Here is a 20,565-nt window from a genome sequence, read left to right as displayed (position 1 = left end):
ACTAGTATAGTGTGAGGTTGTACTACTAGTATAGAGTGAGGTTGTACTACTAGTATAGTATGAGGTTGTACTACTAGTATAGTGTGAGGTTGTACTACTAGTATAGTATGAGGTTGTACTACTAGTATAGTATGAGGTTGTACTACTAGTATAGTGTGAGGTTGTACTACTAGTATAGTATGAGGTTGTACTACTAGTATAGTATGAGGTTGCACTACTAGTATAGAATGAGGTTGTACTACTAGTATAGTAGGAGGTTGTACTACTAGTATAGTACGAGGTTGTACTACTGGTATAGTATGAGGTTGTACTACTGGTATAGTACGAGGTTGTACTACTAGTATAGAATGATGTTGTACTACTAGTATAGTACGAGGTTGTACTACTGGTATAGTATGAGGTTGTACTACTGGTATAGTATGAGGTTGTACTACTAGTATAGAATGATGTTGTACTACTAGTATAGTATGAGGTTGTACTACTGGTATAGTACGAGGTTGTACTACTAACATGTCTACATATAATTTAATATTTATGTATCCTAAATGGTGTATTTTAGTGTATGTTCATCAGATTTACAGTCCCAGTTGTAGTAAAGAGTAGCAGAATAGATTCAGTTGCATCTATTGTTTATGGGATCTTTGTTGTGATGGTGATATTGCCTTTAAAATTAAGATTTTGTACTTGTTGCAGATAAAAATCTTATTTTTTTTTATTGCATCTACATTGTACTCTCCATGGTTATGTAGTTTAGTTTAGTCACAATGGATTCATATTCCTTTCCTTCTTACCTTTCAAAGGAGACCAGATGTATGCATCTAAGCCTTATGGTTGAGGAGCTAGTCTGGATTTATTTCAGGTGTTTTCTTTCGAGGGATAAAGAAACTAGGGCTTCACAGGTTAATACACACATTAGAGCAGAACTTTGGTTAAATCATTCACAGAAGTGAAATTAACGATGCAATTCAGAATCTCTGGTCCAAGGATGAGTGGCTGATCAACACTAAGAATAAGCATAAAATGTCATCTTTGAGTACTTCAGGTACCCTGTGGAGTTCATGACTCCTAGCGATCAAGTATTTCTAACAGTGCAAATGTGTCTGAATTTTATTTGATCTTTGTGTCAGACTGAAAAGAGTTTCAGTTTTTAATAGAACTATTTTGGACATATAAGGACACATCTCTATGTGGAATGATCTTTTATTTCATCCTGCAGCTCTGCTATCATGGTGTTACTTCGTCTGTAGTCTTCGTCTTGCACATGCTCACACGTACAAAGACACTGGACAAAGTACGTCCACATGAAGCATCTTTTCTCTCCGTTTCAGCCCTGCTTCTAGACTAAGACAAACACATGAATGATGTCTTTAATAAAGAATGAGGCGAGAGTACAGCGCCTCATCTTCCATGACTACTCCCCCCCCGACCAACAACAATCCCATTCACCTAAGACTTTCTATTATCTGCTCTACAAGCAACACCTTGGTGAATGTGCAGTCACTTGAACACATCACACCTCTCTCTCCACCCCAGTCGTGCATTGAATTAATTACTCTTATCACCATGGCAACCACAATCTCCACAAACACATTGGCTGGTATTGAGCTTTTTCCACTCCACCTCTCTTTACCATAGACCCATTTTTGTCTTTTCTAGGGGGGGGTCGTCACATAGAAGTGGTGTATATTATCTGAAAACTGGGAACCTGGAGATTAATTTCAGATGCTGCCACAGCTGTCAAGTTGTTCTAGTAATAAATCAGATTGAATAAATCATTTGTTACACAGATTTTTTACCACTCCAGTATTGATAAAAATGATCATAATCCCTCTAAAATACAATATCAAGACACCAAGACTAAGGATGTTAATAATTAACCATTTAACCGATTAATATATATATATATATATATTAATATGAATTAATTATAAAGCAAAACTCAAGAGCGGCTCGTCTCTTTAAGGAGAAAAGCTGGTCCACCTTAACAGCCCACCTTAAGAGGCGCAGCCGGAGTTGCAGGATACAGGAAGTCGGCTCCGGTCTCCGGCTCGCTTGAGCGGAGCGGAGGAGTTGTAGTTTCATAGCATTTATTCACCAACAAATAAACTGTACACACACTGCTACACCTACGATCACAGCTAGAACACCACCAACCTCACACTCACCAGCAACACACACACACAGTCTGTTGGAAACTCACTAAAGTTACGCCGCGCTGCAGACGCTAGAGCTGCTATCGCTAGAGCTGCTATCGCTAGAGCTGCTGACGCTAGAGCTGCAGACGCTAGAGCTGCTGACGCTAGAGCTGCTATCGCTAGAGCTGCTGACGCTAGAGCTGCTATCGCTAGAGCTGCAGACGCTAGAGCTGCTGACGCTAGAGCTGCTGACACTAGAGCTGCAGACGCTAGAGCTGCTATCGCTAGAGCTGCAGACGCTAGAGCTGCTAATGCTAGAGCTGCTAACGCTAGAGCTGCTAATACTAGAGCTGCTGACGCTAGAGCTGTTAATGCTAGAGCTGCTAACGCTAGAGCTGCAGACGCTGGAGCTGCTAACGCTAGAGCTGCTGACGCTAGAGCTGCTATCGCTAGAGCTGCTGACGCTAGAGCTGCTAACGGAGCACAAACACAGTTTGTCGGACACTCGCTTTCGTCACAACATCGTAACAAACATGCAAATTAATTCCTAATGAAGTTCTCTTAGTTTTGTATCCAACATAGGTCAATACCTTATTAACTCTATGAAATGTACTGAAACAAATGGATGGGACACAAAAAGACAACTGATTATTTTGTCCAGTAAAACATATGCTTGACCGGTGGATTTTTTTCATCTACTTCTGAAAGCCAGTTAAGTCGACGGAGGGAGCCGGCGCCCTCAAGGAGTGGAAGAGGTTAAACTTAGAAACCCTATTATTGTTTTTTTTATCTTAATTCTAATTTGTATTATTACACTGTGGAGACCTGCTGTAGTAAGAAACTTTGTTTCTGCCATTTCATTTTTCCTTTGATAAGACTAATGAATATTCTGCAACAAAAGGAAACACATGACCTCTACATCATGTACAGTATTGTGCTTTTCTAAAAACACTGTATGCCATCTGAGGCTTTGCTACTGTATTTGAAAGTGTCTGTCAGGGAGGATGTGAGGGGGGTTTTCTGCAGTGCAGGCTTCACCAGAAGGCAGCATTTCTGATGAAAAACAAGACACACAGGTTCACCTGTTTATCTTAGAACCAGCAGCACCACTTGTCAGAATGATATGGACCGACCCTGCACTCAGTCACGTGCGGCAGCAATCATTTTCTCTTCCATCTCAATGATTGCGAGGTGAACCACGGAAGAAGCACAAAGCTACACTGTAAAGGCTACAAGGTATTTTTCCCTGTACATTCCTATTTGAATGGTCAATTCTGTGCAATGCTAAATGGTGTAAGCCTTGCAAAAGAGTTTTTTTTTACCATTTTTGCCAAAACTATCATTTGTTTTTTTAAGTTGTTTGTGGTGAAAACCCTTCTATGTGAGGGGAGTTGTGTCATTCAAGTCAGCGAGTAAAAGGGAGGCTATCGTAGTCACCGACACAGCCATGTGCAGTTAATAAGCTGTCTTCTTTAAAAGCTTGCTTTATTGGTATGTATAATATACATTAGGGCTGCACGATTTTCAATTATTATAATATGATTTACACTGATATTGCAATTGCTGTATGATTTGCGATATTAGAGGGAATGAATTTTGACATCATTATTATTAAAAACATATTAAAATGATAGAATATGATGTGTAGGCCAGGACATATATATAATATATATATATATATAATATTGAATTTAATTTGGTATTTTGGTACACATTTGTACTTTAACAAAATATTGTGATTTTAAAAAAATACTACTAATATAGAATCTTACATTCATACAGTCAAAAGGAAAGTAAATATACCAACACACACACACACATACACACCCACCCATGGGCCTACATGTTACCGTCCACACACTGCCCTGCCCCCAATCCGTTCCTTAGATCGTTTTATGTGACTTGATTCCCCTTTATTTAGTGGGACCTTTCAGCTCCCTGAGTCATTTCCATAGGTCATGGCCCCACCTACCCATCTACCCTACCCCCATCCACCTCCATAATGGCCTGTCCTTTGTCCATACCAGATGTGCTCTCTGCATTGTGTGTGTGTGTGTGTGTGTGTGTGTGTGTGTTTTGGGTGAAGGGGCCCGCTGCAGAAAGGCTGCTATTTGCCCTGCTGAATTGTTTGTCCTTGCAGGTTGAAGCTGGAGCCTAAGCACAGCGACGTGGTGTAAACCAAGCTGTGGCTCACACTATAACAGATACAACACGCTGTCCTTGACACTGGGCAAACATGAGATCAATTTGCCAGTTTGGACAGGAAACCAACGGAGTGCAGAGGTAGCATGAAAAGGCCTGAGAGGGATGTAAAGCAACACGCCACACTTTCACTACAATCTGATTATCAAACCAAAAAAACAATGTGCTGAAAATGTTGAAGCTGGAAATGTAGCACACTTGGTTGGAGTTGTGTTTCCTGTGTAGTGTTTGCAGAACACTTGGACATAAGCAGTATTTGCTGACAACTTGCATTGACTGTAACTCGTGTCCTATGAAAACAGTGTATGCCGTGCAGCCTGCCTGTTTTATCACAAAAGATGAAATAAAACCGAGGCACCGTTTTGTTCCTGCCATACAGATTGCGAGTGGGAGGAGAGGAGAAGGCAGTACATCTGTCTGAGCTGCTGGTCTTATAAATATGCAGCAGCTTGATCTAAAAGGTTAGACAGCCAGCACCCTGGCAGCTGCTCCAACCCAGACAGGGCACGCCCCCCCGTGCACACACACAGTCAGTTAGGATAGACAGTCCAAGGTAGAGCCCTCAATCAAGGAGTCCAACTAAATAATCACCCTCATCATCTTCCAAATGTCCTTCACCGTTTCCCATCACATGATGACTTCACTAAACAGCATTTCTCTTCTTATAAAGCTGCCAGCTAGACAGGACAAGGCTGCCTCTGTTGCTGCAATGAGGCTCTGCTTCAATGCAAGCCAGTCCACTCCATCAGAGGATACTCCAACTCCTCACCTCCACAGAGAGGAGGGCTGGGTTTACACCTGTGTATGGACCACATGGGTGGAGATAGATTCAATGGAGTGAAATGTGCCACCCAACAGAAAACACTCTCCAAAGTAGATATATCTGAAAACATGACATCATTAGATATTATGACATGGGCAAATGGTTAATGGACTTGCACTTATAGAGCGCTTTTCTAGTCTTCTGACCACTCAAAGCTCTTTACACTACATGTCAGCATTCACCCATTCACACACACATTCACACACACATTCATACACTGATGGCAGAGGCTGTCATACAAGGAGCCAACCTGCCCATCAGGATCTGATCTAAATACTCATTCACACACCGATGGCTCAGCCTTTGGGAGCAATTTGGGGTTCAGTATCTTGCTCATGGACACTTCGACGATTCCGCCGACCTTCCGACTAGTGGACGACCTGCTCTACCAAATGTATGCAGAACTGCAGGTACAACATTAGAATTCCTGTTGAATGCGGCGATTTGTGTTCTGTTGTGCTTAAGCTAAATAACTCATTTAATTTTAACACTTAATTATTGTTACAAACCCTAAGAAGGGTTCTTCTTTGTTCATTCTTCCTTTTTCTGCCTTCAGTTTGTTTCTCCAACAGTCGGTGTTGCAGTTGGTGGATTACACTGACAAACAAACAGGTGGCTTCCCGTTTCAATCTAGAGACGGGGCAAATGATGACACAGGAACTCTAAATGAGTTTCTTCACTCATTTGAACACATCCTGATAGCGTTATAATTCACCTTGGCCCAATACTCATTCAGTTTGAATGCCTCATAATGCAAGTCAATGCAACTTCCATTAACATTAGCTACATTATAAGCAGGACTTTGCTGGGAGAAAGACCCTATGATGTCGGCAGACGAGCAAGCAGAGGGACTCTCAGATTGTAACTCATTCCCATGATGCTGCTCAGAGTAATCTAAGTGTCTGATTTAGTTAGTTCTTCCAAATGATTTTAAAGTTGTTCCTCCTATTTTGGAATTGCAGTTGTGACAAATTGTGAGCTTTATGTCTTCGTCACTCAAGCTGAAAAACTTCAACACCATCATGTGTGTGGCTGTGATGTTACTGTCTACGTGCTTCACATGCAGTACGTGTGTAAAAACGGCCCAAAAAAAACCAAATCGGAAATATGTGACTGATCAGCCGGTAACCGCGATGCATCTCTGGTAAACATTGGTTGATTAAGATAATGAATATGAACATCATCGAGTCACGCCCGAGATGGACCATCTCTGTAGTCGGGCCAAAGTGCGCCCGACCCGCCTCCACGCTAAGGATGCACCGATCCAACTTTTTCAGTCGTGATACCGATAGCGAATACCTGGGCTTTGCTTTACCGGTGCACCACATTGCTTTCCAAACTTTGTAAATCAAAATGTGACCAATAAATTCATAGATATAAATTTATTGAATTGTTCTTTATTATTAAAATAAGAAATCCTACAACAGCAACTTGGTAAAGAAATCTTCAAAATTAACAGGAATTACAATTCATGTGTAAACCTTTTTAATGCAGCAACAGACTGGTCCAAACTTAAACAGGAATTAAAATGCCAGTAAATAGTATAGAAACATAAATTGAATAGATCTGCTTTATTGTCACAGATTTCCTGATTATGCTGCTTCATAATAAAAGCGTTTAAATGACTAAACAACGGAGGACTGTTATGCTGCGCACCTCACTCTGACACAAATAAAATAATAGATCACTTGGCTTTCAGCAGAGTGCCTTCAATCAGTACATATGGCAAAGACAGTGCAAAGCCTACCAGTTTCTTTGTTACCTCATTTACACAAATACTGTTTACCTCAGGACTTCTTCAAACTAGAAGTATGGGGGTATTGCCAACATTTGTAAGTAGTCTACAAAGATTAACGACTAATACTGTGATTTATTAGTCATTCTAATTCTTATTCCCGTCTGATATGAACCAGCGTAACTCTGGCCTCTCACAAAATAGAATCAGCGGTGGAGCTTGTGATTCCCTGGCCACCCCACGAGGGAGAGCAGAGCGGGGGGCCATTCACTAACGCGTTGGGGCCTTTGAATCCGACGGCCACTGACATGGCTACAACCTCTCAAATTAGTCGTGGTTCCTTGGGCCGGGACAACGGGCGTCCAGGGTCGCCCGCATGCCTGGCATTCCTCCACTGCTAGTACTGACAGCAGCAGCACACAGAAAAACCAAGCTACACCAGCATCTGGTAGAAGCATGCGCAACAGACACAAATATGGCAAATATGGGGGTGGGGGCATGGTGCACATGAAAGTAAGTGCACAATTTGGACTTTCAGTAGTTTCTGTGGAATGTGTTACAGTATCAGTATCAAGATAAAACACACCACAACATATCTGTTGAACCCTGTGGAGAAGAGGAAGCCGAGCTCCCACAGTGGCCTTGATGAAAAATAAAGTCACATGACTATTGCCTCACTGGAAAACATCCCTTCCTCATTTGGTTCCATTTTTTTCTGAACACTGCTTTCATATACACTTGGGCTATAGACCCCTTTTAGTAGTTTATTAGTTGTTGTTGTTTTGCAATTTCAGTGTACAGTAACATCCCTGGAGCATTCAATGAATTTTAGTGCATCAATTTTTAAATTGTAAAGTATAAAATATGAATGACCGGCCGTGATCCTCAGCAGAGTGGCTTTGAGTTGTAAAAAATTATAAAAATAAGAATGTTTTTTAAATGCCAGTGTGCAGACTATAAATTGCATGATTTGTTGGACAATACGTCTCTTTTTTTTTTGTGACCTTTATTTAACCAGGTAAAATCAATTGAGAACCAATTCTCATTTACAATGATGACCTGGCCAAGAGGCAGTAGCACAGTCCACACAAGTGACACAAACAGCACAGATACAATACAGTATGACAAACACATGAGAAAATGGCTAAAAACAGCATAGGTAAATTAATAAACACTATGTACAAAAAAAGGCGGATTACTGGATGTTCTTTGTAAAAATGGAAGAGAGAGAGAGAAGTGAGGGCTGGTCAGCAAGTACAGCAGTCAACTATGACTTGTTGCAGCTTTTGTTTGAACATGTTGAGAGAGGTGAGAGCTGTTAGTTTGAGCGTGTTTTGTAGTGAGTTCCAGTCATTTGCAGCGGCAAAATGAAAGGAGTTATGACCAAACACAGTACGGACTTTTGGAATGATGAGCCTAATGAAGTCACTGGATCTTAAACGGCGATTGCTGTCGGAAATGTGCAGAAGATTGGAGAGGTAGCGAGGGGTCATTCCCAAAATGGATTTGTAGACCAAGAGCAGCCAGTGTTGTAGCCGCCTGGTGTGAAGGGAGGGCCAATCCACCAATCTGTAAAGATCACAGTGGTGGGTGGTGAAGGGTGCACGTGGCAAAACGGATTGCTGAGTGGTGGAGTGTGTCCAGTTTTCTGAGGGTGGTCTTTGATGCCATTTTATAAATTATATCGCCGTAGTCAAATAGAGGAAGGATGGTCATTTTCACACGGGTGAATTTGGCAGAGTGTGTGAAGGACGCCTTGTTTCGATACAGGAAACCCAGTCTAGCTTTGACTTTAGCCAGAAGGTTATTGATGTGTGTGTTAAATGAGAGAGATGAGTCCAACCAGAAGCCAAGGTATTTGTAGGAGCTGACAAACTCCAGCTCCGAGCCATCAGCACTGTAGATCTTGGGAGGGCTGGGGATGATGAGGTTTTTCCGGTCAAACAGCATACATTTGGTCTTTTTGGAATTGAAGAGCAGGTGGAGGTTGTGGAAAGACTGTTGGATGGAGGTGAGGCTTTGTTGAAGAGTGGACACAGCAGAGTGGAGTGAGGGACCAGCTGAATATATGATGGTGTCATCAGCATACAGATGAATCCAGGAATTTCCAGCAGCTTTGGCTACATCGTTAATATAAATGGAGAACAAAATAGGGCCTAAGATGGAGCCTTGAGGCACACCTTTAGAGATGGTAAGAGGTTCAGACATGATGTTTTCGGTCTTCACCCGCTGGACACGATCAGCCAGGTAGCTAGCAAACCAGTTGCAACATCTACTGGACAAGCCAATGCTGGTAAGTCTTTGCAGGAGAATGTTATGGTTGACCGAGTCAAAAGCCTTGGCTAGGTCTATAAAGGCAGCTACACAAGTCTGTTTGTTGTCCATGGCGGTGATGACGTCATCAAGGACCTTCAGTGTAGCGGTGGTACATCCGTGGCCTTTCCTAAACCCAGATTGCAGGTCAGACAAAATATGATTTAAGAGTGTTGAAGTGAATTAGTTGTTTATGTACCAGTTTCTCTATGACTTTGGCCAGACAGGGCAAAATGGAAATCGGCCTGTAGCAGTTCGGGTCAGAGCCAGAGCCTCCTTAAAGAGGGGGAGAATCGTAGCCGATTTCCAGTCAAGGGGGAAAACAGACAGATGAAATGACAGGTTAAACAGGCTTGTAATAGGGGAAGCAATAATATGAGCGGCTGATTTTAAAAACACAGGGTCAAGCCCATCAGATCCAGCTGACTTGTTTGAATCTAACTCTACAAATATGCACACTACGAGTATGTTAATAGGGATGGGGGGGGGGGGAGAAATCGATTCACCTATGTATCACGATTTGTTTTTTACACATAGTTTTCAAAATAAGGTGTTAACAAAGGGAACTGTATATACAAAATACATATATGGAAATAAGATTGATTGGATTATAGTTACTAGAAGTATAAAACATTACACGTCCCTTTAATTAAAAAGAAAACACCGCTAATATGTGAAGGAAATGTCTTTATTCTTATAATATATATTCTATAAATTGAATAAATAATGCCTGACAATGACTAGACAATATATTTGACTTCAGGACATCTCTGACTACATACATGCTGAAAATCAAACATTTTAATGTATTCATTTAGATATTTTCCAAAATAAACATCCATTGAAGGGTATAAATCAACTTCTTCCCTCCATGGTCTAGTGTTTAAAAAAGTTAACAAAAATCACAATATCGAATCACAATACTTAAAAATCGCAATACATATCAAATCATATCGTGATTGTAGCGAATCGGCAGATGAGTGAATTGTCCCAGCTCTTTATGTTAACATGTACATTAGTTCCATTGTTTTAATCTTATTTGGGATATTACCTTTACATGGAACATGAGAAATTGTTATAAATTATCATCATGATAGTATCAAGGTTTTTGATCACCTACCAGCCACTCATTTCTATACAGACTAAGGTACCTGATTCATAAACAATATCTGGTTTCTGGCTGCCTGAACTAACACATCTGATCACTAGTAACAGAAAACAAAGGCTGTGACAATACAAATTAAGCTGTATATCATCAAATGTAGGGCTTTCTTTCAGCCTGTTGATCATCAGTCCAGCTGAGACAGCTCCACTGACAGCTGACAGCACAAACAGTCACGTTAGAAAGGAGAAAAGTGTATTCTAGTGACGCAGTTTCAGCACATGCCTTGTGTTATTTCCTGTTCATTTCTCGCAATTCAAACTACCAAAACATTGCAACATCCTCCTTAGTACATAGAGTATACTTTGCAGTATGACAGTGGGACACACTGTAGGATATATACCTGCCTAAATCCCTAGTTATTTCAAGAATTTCATAACCAGTAGCAAGCTGAGCTGAGATAACATCCTAAAGCAATCCGCCCACATCCTCTGCTGTCTGGGACAGACGGGATTTGGAGTCTCCCTCGACAGAGACTTGCATTTAACCGAGAGTGCTGACACAACACTCGTTCTTTATACCAGCCACTCCAGCTAAACGTGGCCCGTTTACTTACTATGCTTAAAGGGGGGGCGGGGGAGAAGCACAAGACTGAGAGCAGACAAATGAAAGTGAAGGGTGGGAGGGCTGAGGGAGAAACTAGTGACAGAGCATGAGGACAGATCCTATTAAGCGAGAGGATGACTGAGGCTGGTAGGATGAGGAGAGTAATAGTGACACCACCCAATTTAGCCCGCTGCCAGCACTCGGATGTGTGCGGATGCTTTTGTGTGTGTAGTGCGCTGCTGTGTGCAAATGCTGCTGAAGCAAGTGTATGTGTGAGCTGCAGGGGTGTGGTGCTGAACACGGAGAGGTGCACCGTGACATGTTACAGCCTCAATGACACCAGGTGATTAAAACACATCAATCCTTCTGTGAATGTATACACGATCTAATATACCGCATGGATATTCATGTGATCGGAAAATGTGCGCTGGTGCACTATTTTTTTTTTCACATCAGTGGGTCAGATTATCTGCATTCAAAATATTGGGACTCTTTTGGGATGTAAATGATGAAGCTCCGACCGTGGACTCACGCCATGACAATCCTATTGCTGGACAAAGAAAGCGGAATTCCCTCCCTTCTTGCGTGTCCTTGAGCCAACATATCAATTTAATAACCAGCCTGCATCCGAGGCAGCGATGGGGTATATGAGGACACAACCCTGCTTTTGGCATGGGGAGGTTCAGATGAGATCTTTATGTATGCTGTTTGAAACGCATGCTCCTCCACTCATCTCTCCCCCTCTCTCTCTCTCTTTCTCCCTCCCTCCACAAAGGAATGTCACACAAAGGAAACGCGTGAGTCAATCGGAAGAAAAACATTATGTACCGTTTGTACCTATGAGAAAAAGCCTTCTCATTCTGTAATGCTAAGCACTGAAACAAAGACCAGCGGACACCGTTCCGTTGCAAAGATGAAAATCTCAGCAGCGTATGAGAGCGAGTATGAATGGTTGCAGCGGTTGTGACAGGTATAGGGCTAGAAATGCCCAATCCAATTCACAAATCTTGTGGGGTAATTTAATACTGCTTATAGGTGACCATAAACAGCCCATTACACATGACTCAAGAGTCCCCCGAGCGTCTTCAGCAGACCCCCCCCCCCCCTCCCGTCTATTCATCATGAATGAACGAGGATGAGTAGGTCTCTTTTTCTTTATTTGATTGAGATTTTTTGACAGTAAGTCAGATCAAAATAGACGTTATCACACACGTTAGGTCTCTTAGTTAAAGCAGCATTGAGTTGGCACATGTTTGTCTGGAATCTGGCGCGCTGGATGCTCCGTCTACTGTTAACCCGGGATATGAAGAAGAAGTAGACACAAACTGTTTAACCTCCGTGTCTACGGGTCAGAGTCCCTCTGGACCTCATGTCCCAACTAATCACTACAAACTGGACTAAACACTAAACACTAAACCGTCCTTTAGCTACAGTAACAACTCTGTTATAGTGCACCACTGCTCTGTAGAGAGCAGCTTAGAGCTAGCAGGCTAACGCTAGCAGGCTAATGATAGCAGGCTAAAGCTAGCAGGCTAAAGCTAGCAGGCTAACGCTAGCAGGCTAGAGCTGGTAGGCTAACGTTAACTGACAGACAGCTATTTAAACAGCAAGTTAACCCAGGTTATTAACTAACTCATGAAGACAAGATGGCAGACGGGATAGAAGACAACCAACTACTCTAAATATCAGCTGGAGGGAAAAGTCCCGAATTTAATTGGCCACTACTGAAATAGAGTCTAAATATGTCCTGTTACTAACTGAGCACTACGTTACTAACTGTGCAGTACGTTACTATCTTAGCAGGTAACGTTACTAACTGCGTAACGTTACTAACTGAGCAGTACGTTACTAACTGAGCAGTACGTTACTATCTTAGCAGGTAACGTTACTAACTGCGTAACGTTACTAAGTGAGCAGTACGTTACAAGCTGAGCAGTACATTACTAACTGAGCATTACGTTACTACGTTACTAACTGAGCAGTACGTAATTACGTTACTAACTGAGCAGTACCTTACTAACTGAGCACTACGTTACTAACTGAGCAGTACCTTACTACGTTACTTACTGAGCACTACGTTACTAACTGAGCACTACGTTGCTAACTGAGCAGTACCTTACTACGTTACTTACTGAGCACTACGTTACTAACTGAGCAGTACGTTACTAACTGAGCACTACGTTACCAACTGAGCAGTACGTTACTAACTGAGCGCTACGTTACTAACTGAGCAGTACGTTACTAACTGAGCACTACGTTACTAACTGAGCACTACGTTACTAACTGAGCAGTACGTTACTAACTGAGCAGTATGTTACTAACTGAGCAGTATGTTACTACGTTACTTACTGAGCACTACGTTACCAACTGAGCAGTACGTTACTAACTGAGCACTACGTTACCAACTGAGCAGTACGTTACTAACTGAGCGCTACGTTACTAACTGAGCAGTACGTTACTTACTGAGCAGTACGTTACTAACTGAGCAGTATGTTACTAACTGAGCAGTACCTTACTACGTTACTTACTGAGCACTACGTTACTAACTGAGCAGTACGTTACTAACTGAGCACTACGTTACCAACTGAGCAGTACGTTACTAACTGAGCGCTACGTTACTAACTGAGCAGTACGTTACTAACTGAGCACTACGTTACTAACTGAGCAGTACGTTACTAACTGAGCAGTACGTTACTAACTGAGCAGTATGTTACTACGTTACTAACTGAGCAGTATGTTACTAACTGAGCACTACGTTACTAACTGAGCAGTATGTTACTACGTTACTAACTGAGCAACGTTACTAAATGAGCACTACGTTACTAACTGAGCAACGTTACTAACTGAGCAGTACGTTACTACGTTACTAACTGAGCAACGTTACTAAATGAGCACTACGTTACTAACTGAGCAACGTTACTAACTGAGCAGTACGTTACTACGTTACTAACTGAGCACTACGTTACTAACTGAGCAGGACGTTACTAACTGAGCAGGACATTACTAAGTTACTAACTGCGATACGTTACTAAGTGAGCAGCAGGTCACTGTGGGAGCATTATAGATGAGACGCTAGTAATTAACATGAGGTGAGGACATATAACGGTAACCCGGGACAACACGGACACATTGAGCCCCGAGACAACCCAGACAGGTCAGATACCTGCTCGAACCATCCAACCAGCAGCTACATGAACAACCAGTGTTGACTAAAACAAGTAAACATCCGCTGAGTGATGCTGCCAACTTAGTGGTAGTTTGAGCTGAGTTCGGTTTCCTCCTCCACGCTCTTTGTTGGCAGAGCACAATATAAAAGCTGAGCACAGCCCGATCCGAAGAGACCAGCTCTGATCCGGGCTAAAGCCGTCCACCTTTATAAGCCCAGTGTGACTTTTAGCTCCCTGCTCTTCCTTTTCCCCCCAGACAATGAGCATTCCTCAGACAGCAGCAGCAGCAGCAGCAGCAGGCTGGCCGCTGGCCGCCGACCCTGCGCCATCTTAGTTAGACTCACTCTGCTTCTTCAACAAAGAGCGTCTCTGGCTGAGCGGATCGGACCCGAGAGAGCAACTTCAGAGAAATCCGCGAGAAACCAACCCAACCTAACTGAGCCCTGTCCATCCCGAGGACACTTACCGGTCGTTTCTAGTATCCCTGTCCCGAGCAGGAGGACGAACAGAAGGAATGGTGTTGCATCCATCGTGGCTTCGGACCAGACTGGCAGCCGACTGCTAACTTCTCCCAGCGCTGAGGAAGGTACACGCTGATTGGCTAATAGAGCCGCATGTCCCGCCCGTCCAGCGCCAGCTCGGGGGAGAGCTCGATGCTGATTGGCGGAGAGACCTGTCACTCCTCGCCCCACTGGAGCCACTCTACCACTGCTGTAAACAAACGCTGTTGCTATTCACTATAATGACAAAGTATACATTTATCACAATACATACATTTTGATGCATTCTTTTTAAAGATATTGTATCAACCAGCTTATGAGTAAAACTAATAACTCCTAAAACAACATTACAACAACCAAAATCATTATATATAATGATTAACATAACCCTCGTTCAACTTATTACATGTTCGCATCCTACCACTCCTTATATTCACATACATTATTTCTTGCAATGTATCAACTACATTACTGATACATGTGCAATATGTGCTCTTATTACTGTGCAATAACTCACGGCCGTGATTGTACTGTACACTGCCTTGACTGTATTGTAATTGTATTGTCTATATTATGTCACAGGTCAACATTTCTAGTTACAGTTATATATAATTTATATATATATTTGCTTATTTTAGTAGTATTTTAGGTTAAGCTTGTATTGGACAAAGGTTTTATCTTATCTTTTATACTGTGTGTTATGTGTGATTGCACCTTCAGGACTGCTTCACATTTCGCTGTACCCTGTGTATAGTGACAATAAAGGAATCTTGAATCTTGAATATCATTTTTATACTTTGAACTATTTCAGTCAGAGATTTACTGCATTTCAGCCTGAACACATCGGAAAAACTCCACTACAGTCAAATGCTAACACATGTGGAATTTGTATGCTTGCTGTATGCATCGCTCACACAGCCTATAGCTTTAAATAGAACCCTCCAGTGAAAAGTAGTCTTTTAGTGCCAGAGGAAAACAGTGAGGTAGGTGACACACTTTTGTCAGACAGAAAGAACATGTCACCCTGGCTCTGACTGAGGAAAAATACCATAATAATAACATCAGCAGCAGCAAACAGAGATAACATTCTTACTGCTTCTTTTTTTACTCTTCTTCCCAGATAACATATCCTCAATGACATGCTGTGGCTAGGCCTGTGTGCAGTGCATGGTCCATATGTCAGTCTTTCACACACAGACAGATGCCCTCCACCATCACGGCAGCTTACACAAGCACACACACACACACACACACACACAACCACATCCCTCATACATTGTTCTAAAGCCTATAACCCTTCCATTGTCTCGTCCACATTTACACGCATACACACACACACACACACGACCTGGCCCCCAATCCTCCTCCTTCCGATGTGCACACACACACCCTCCCTAGTCCCTAGAGAGTGTGACAGAGATTGATGATGGCCTATTATTTGATGTCCAACTGAGCCCTGCATGCACACACTCACACAAACACACACTCACACACACTCACACACACACACACACACACACACTCTCACACACACACACACACACACACGCTCACACACAAACTGGTACACCCTCATGCATATTTATTGTAGTTGTGCCTAAAAGATGGAGAATAAGAATGATTCTGCTGGTCCAGTGAACTGAGCTACATAAACAGTACAGGAGATAGATGAATCACATGAAGACAAAATATGTAGGATCTTATTTCAAATTCTAAATATTATATTTACTTTAACAGATGTTGCTAAATGCAGAGGTACCTCTAACACCCCATCCCCCTAAAACACACATACACACACACACACACACACATACACACATAAAGCACCACCTGCTCTGAGCGGTAATCAAATGCTGTTCATGTTTTAGTGCTTGTACCTGACTCATTTGCATTTGCAATTCTGGCGTTTAGCTGATGCATTCATCCACAGTGACTTGCAATGTGTAGAAAAAGCTCTGTCATGCAAACTCACTCGTTCAGGAGAATCTCTGCTGCCGTCTTAAAGCTAGGGTAGGCAATTCCTTTTAGAGGCATTTTTTTGTTAATAATACCCCTTTTCCACCTTAATTAGTGCGTATGTGCTGGTATTTTAAACATGGGGTAAAACCCCTAATATAGGCGATAGACTTCTTTCCCATTGTGAGTATGCCGTGCCGTTGCACTGGCCTGACCTTTCTGTTTTTTTTCCCCTTGGTATGTCACATTCAAAGTCGCAGATGCAGGGTTAGTAAACAGTGAAATGTTATGGTGGTTACTTCTTTTTTTATATCTGTTACTAATTCAGTCTCTCTTTCAAACTCAAACCAGAGTTGCTGATTGTTGGAACAGTGGAAATACTCTGTGTTTTACGACGATCAGCAAGGTAAAATGACTGCTGTCTGACTTGAGTCTGGTGAAATTGAGGAGAGCATATTTAATTGTATGTTTTGTACGTTAATACATTTAAATAATTGTCCTAATCCCTGTTGATTTTCTTTATTATATATTCACTTCAATGTGCGTCACATAGTTTTGCACAGGAAAAGGGGTAGAAATTAGCGTGTCCAGATACCGGTGAATACTGCAGAGTCATTTGTCCTGGGAATGAATGCCGATTGTAACCTTTCCCAATAAAGGCAAAACCCAGATGTTAGTGGATGTTAGTGTCCAATGGGAATGGTGCTTTATTTATCTCCACATCCCGACAGCAATCAATAAATCAAATGGTCTGACAAAAAAAACAACAATCTAGTATCTGTGGCTGTCACAGGACTGTAGTAAGCCCGTCCAATCATGTCATTTGGCCTGAATGAAATCATTGGATGGCCTATACCTGCCTGTCCACATACCTACCTGCGTACCTGTGCGCACTCTGCCAGTGCACTCGTTGTTCATGACCGGAGGCTTCCACAAGGCAGACCAGCGGTTCCTGGCTAGCCACGTTACTGCATCAAACTCAATTTTCAATAATATTTCTGAATACTAACAATAGCCCTGTTTGTTGTTTACGTTCATTATGATAATGTTAGGTGTTTTCTTACGTGTACGTGAAGGAGACATGAGGTAGTTGGATGCGACGATGTCAGATATGACAGCGACGATGCACTGCGCTCCTCTCCCCAACACTCTCTTGTGGACTCGTCCTCCAGCAGTAGTCAGGCAATGCACTCTCATGTGTTTTGGGGGAGTGGCTTTGGAAGGATGCCTGAAGGGAGGGGCTGGAATATTTCCGGTTGAATACTTTTAAAACCAAGCTTTCTTTTGCTTGTTTGCCTAAGTCTCCTTCCCCAGCTTTAAGTGCTGTTTCATTAATCTGAAAGTTCAGCTCAACTTACTGAGACTCAACCTTCAACTGTGTAAGTCAACAGTAGCAGTCAACAGTGAATCTTACCCAGAATGCATTCCCAGGCTGTGCCGATAGGCATCACCACATCCTCCACCGTGTTTATGCACGACTGCGTGGCCACACACAGCTCCAACACTATCATTAAGTTTGCCGACAACACGACCGTCATCAGCCTGATCACCAACGGCGAGAGACGGCCCACAGAGAGGAGGTCAGAGCCCTGACGTCTTGTTGCGAGGACTGCAACCTCCATCAACGTCAGCTAAACAAAGGAGCTGGACTACAGGAAATGACAAAGAGAAGGACACGCCCCCATCTCCAACAATGAGACTACAGTGGAGAGAGTCAGCAGCTTCAGGTTCCTCTGGGTTCACATCATTTAGGACCTGACCTGGACTCACCACATAGACACCATCACCAAGACCGGAAGACAGCGGCTCTTCTTCCTCCGCAGGCTGAGGAGATTCAACATGGACTCTATAGGATACTCTGCAACTTCTACAGGTGCACCATCGAGAGTATCCTGACCGGCTGCATCACCACCTGGTATGGCAGTTGCACCGTCATCAACCGTAAGGCTTTTCAGAGGGCAGTGAAAACTGCACTTCACATCACCATGACGGAGCTGCCACCCACGCCAGTGGTGTAGGACGAAAGCCAATAGGATAATCAGTGACCCCAATCAACCCAGCTACAAACTGTTCTGCTTGCTGATCTGGTCCCACACCAGGCAGGACAATATGGCAATATTTGATGTCTTAGATTTCAGCTTTTTCTTGCATGATTTTCCCTTTATATATTTTTAATGAGCATTGTTGGAGGGAGCCCGAGGCCGAAGATTTTCATTGCCAACGACTGCTTCCTTCTCTTTAATTGTTGCACACATGATACGAACAAAGAACTTCTCACACTTCTCATTCATTATTTCCTGTCAGACAATCCTACAGAAAAAGTATTAAAACACATCTGCAATGTTTTATTGCATAATATACATTGATTATTAATTACTCTGCTTATTTATAGGCAAGATCCCTTTAGTACCACTGGAATCCTTCAGTTTTCTAGTTTCATATGATAGCAGTATCTTCATCTGGCTTTAAACACTATTGTATATTTCTGTGCATATACATTGAGAGCAACAAAATACCAGAGTCAAATTCCTTGTGTGTCTTCGCATACCTTGCCATTAAAGCTCATTAGGATTAAAGCTAATTCTGATTTATTTGTACTTTGTGGAGTGAAGTGAGCGTTAAATCTGATGCTTATTTCTGTTTTTCAGTTCAAGTTTTGCTGCATGATGATTTGAAATAAATAAGAAGAAGAAGAATTGTGTTGAATGAATGACAGATTGGAATCAAAGTATTTTTATAAAACTGAATTTGATTCTGTTGATGGAGCAGCCTTTCAGTTGGAATCAACAAATACAGGAAATGCTATTTTATTTTAGAAATAAAGGAAATGTTTGAACAGGAAAAATAAAGGCCGTCTATGTGGAATACAGATACAGACACACAGTGGCTGTCATGTCATGTGTTTAACTAAAGGAGACGGACTGTGCCCTGTAGCGATGCTGCTCAAAGAGCCGGCTCTTTAAGTGAACGATAAGAGCCGGCTCTTTAAGGGAACGATAAGAGCCGGCTCCCGTCCAAGAGACGTTTTTTAAATTTTTTTTTATAAATTCAATGCAGAATGATGGGATGATCTTCTCCGCGCCACTTTACTCCATGCACTGACTGTTGTGTTAATGATGTCCGTGCAACCAATCAGGTGATGACAGACAAGGATCATACCATCAAGCAGGGAGGGGCGGGGGTGCGCGGCGTGCTGACGGTCTACAGGTAGAGAGCAGGAGGGAGAGGAGGAGAGAAAGAGAGAGGAGTGCGGTGCGCGAATAGCAGACAAGATGAGTGACAGTCGGAAACCAAGCAGCATGTCAAATTATGGTATTCTGGGAATTATAAGGTATAGTATAATTATATTGAATAATTTAAAGGTCCCATATCGTGCTCATTTTCAGGACTTAAACCTGCTTTATAATAAAAAAAACATGAAAATCTCACTTTTTTATAATATGGGAATAAGTGATATATGTGCACACATACTAATCACAGGTCAAAACAGGGCTAAATTTGACTGAACTATAAAAGGCAGAAGTGGTAAAACAAAGAGCCGTTTGGGAGCTGAAAGAGCCGGCTCTTCTTGGTGAGCTGAGCCAAATGATCCGGCTCACTAAAAAGAGCTGGAATTCCCATCACTAGTGCCCTGGTCAGGGATCATTCTCGGACTCCACCCTGATATCTGGTGGTGTGGATGGAGCTCTGCCAGTCATACCACTCCTCTGCTTTTATTTTAGACTCAGAACCAACCCTACAAAACACTCTGACACCAGTTCTTTCCAAACACTGCAAGAAACACATGATATATCCGCCTCGTGTTCTTCTACTGAGCTAGGAATTGAACAGTTTTGGAATGTGTTCTCAGCAGATATATGAGTAATGTGACTTTATCTTGGATGCTAAACTTAATCTAGTATTTTCCCCAATTTTATTGAAATAATCTATTTTTACGTTTTTTTTCCACAAAAGCTCCATACTCAGTGAGCTAAAACGCCGTTTGGGTGTGGACGAAAGCCCAAAATGCATAGAAAAAACAACATT

The 20,565-nt window shown here is 42.2% G+C and overlaps 1 protein-coding gene across 1 annotated transcript in view; it reads right to left on the bottom strand.

The window, feature by feature from the left end:
- tgfbr1b (transforming growth factor, beta receptor 1 b) overlaps positions 1 to 14,688 on the bottom strand; it is a 61,871-nt gene extending 47,183 nt beyond the window's left edge. The window contains exon 1 of the mRNA XM_074622382.1: positions 14,550 to 14,688. Coding sequence (XP_074478483.1) covers positions 14,550 to 14,613 — 64 coding nt within the window. The 5' untranslated portion in view covers positions 14,614 to 14,688. The remainder of the gene's footprint in view (positions 1 to 14,549) is intronic.
- Between the last annotated feature and the right edge of the window lie 5,877 nt (positions 14,689 to 20,565).

The sequence above is a fragment of the Sebastes fasciatus genome, chromosome 21, assembly GCF_043250625.1.
Source record: "Sebastes fasciatus isolate fSebFas1 chromosome 21, fSebFas1.pri, whole genome shotgun sequence".
In the NCBI taxonomy this organism is placed as follows: domain Eukaryota; kingdom Metazoa; phylum Chordata; class Actinopteri; order Perciformes; family Sebastidae; genus Sebastes; species Sebastes fasciatus.
The sequence above is the reverse complement of the archived record's forward strand: the minus strand, read 5'-3'. Positions and strand labels throughout refer to the sequence as shown.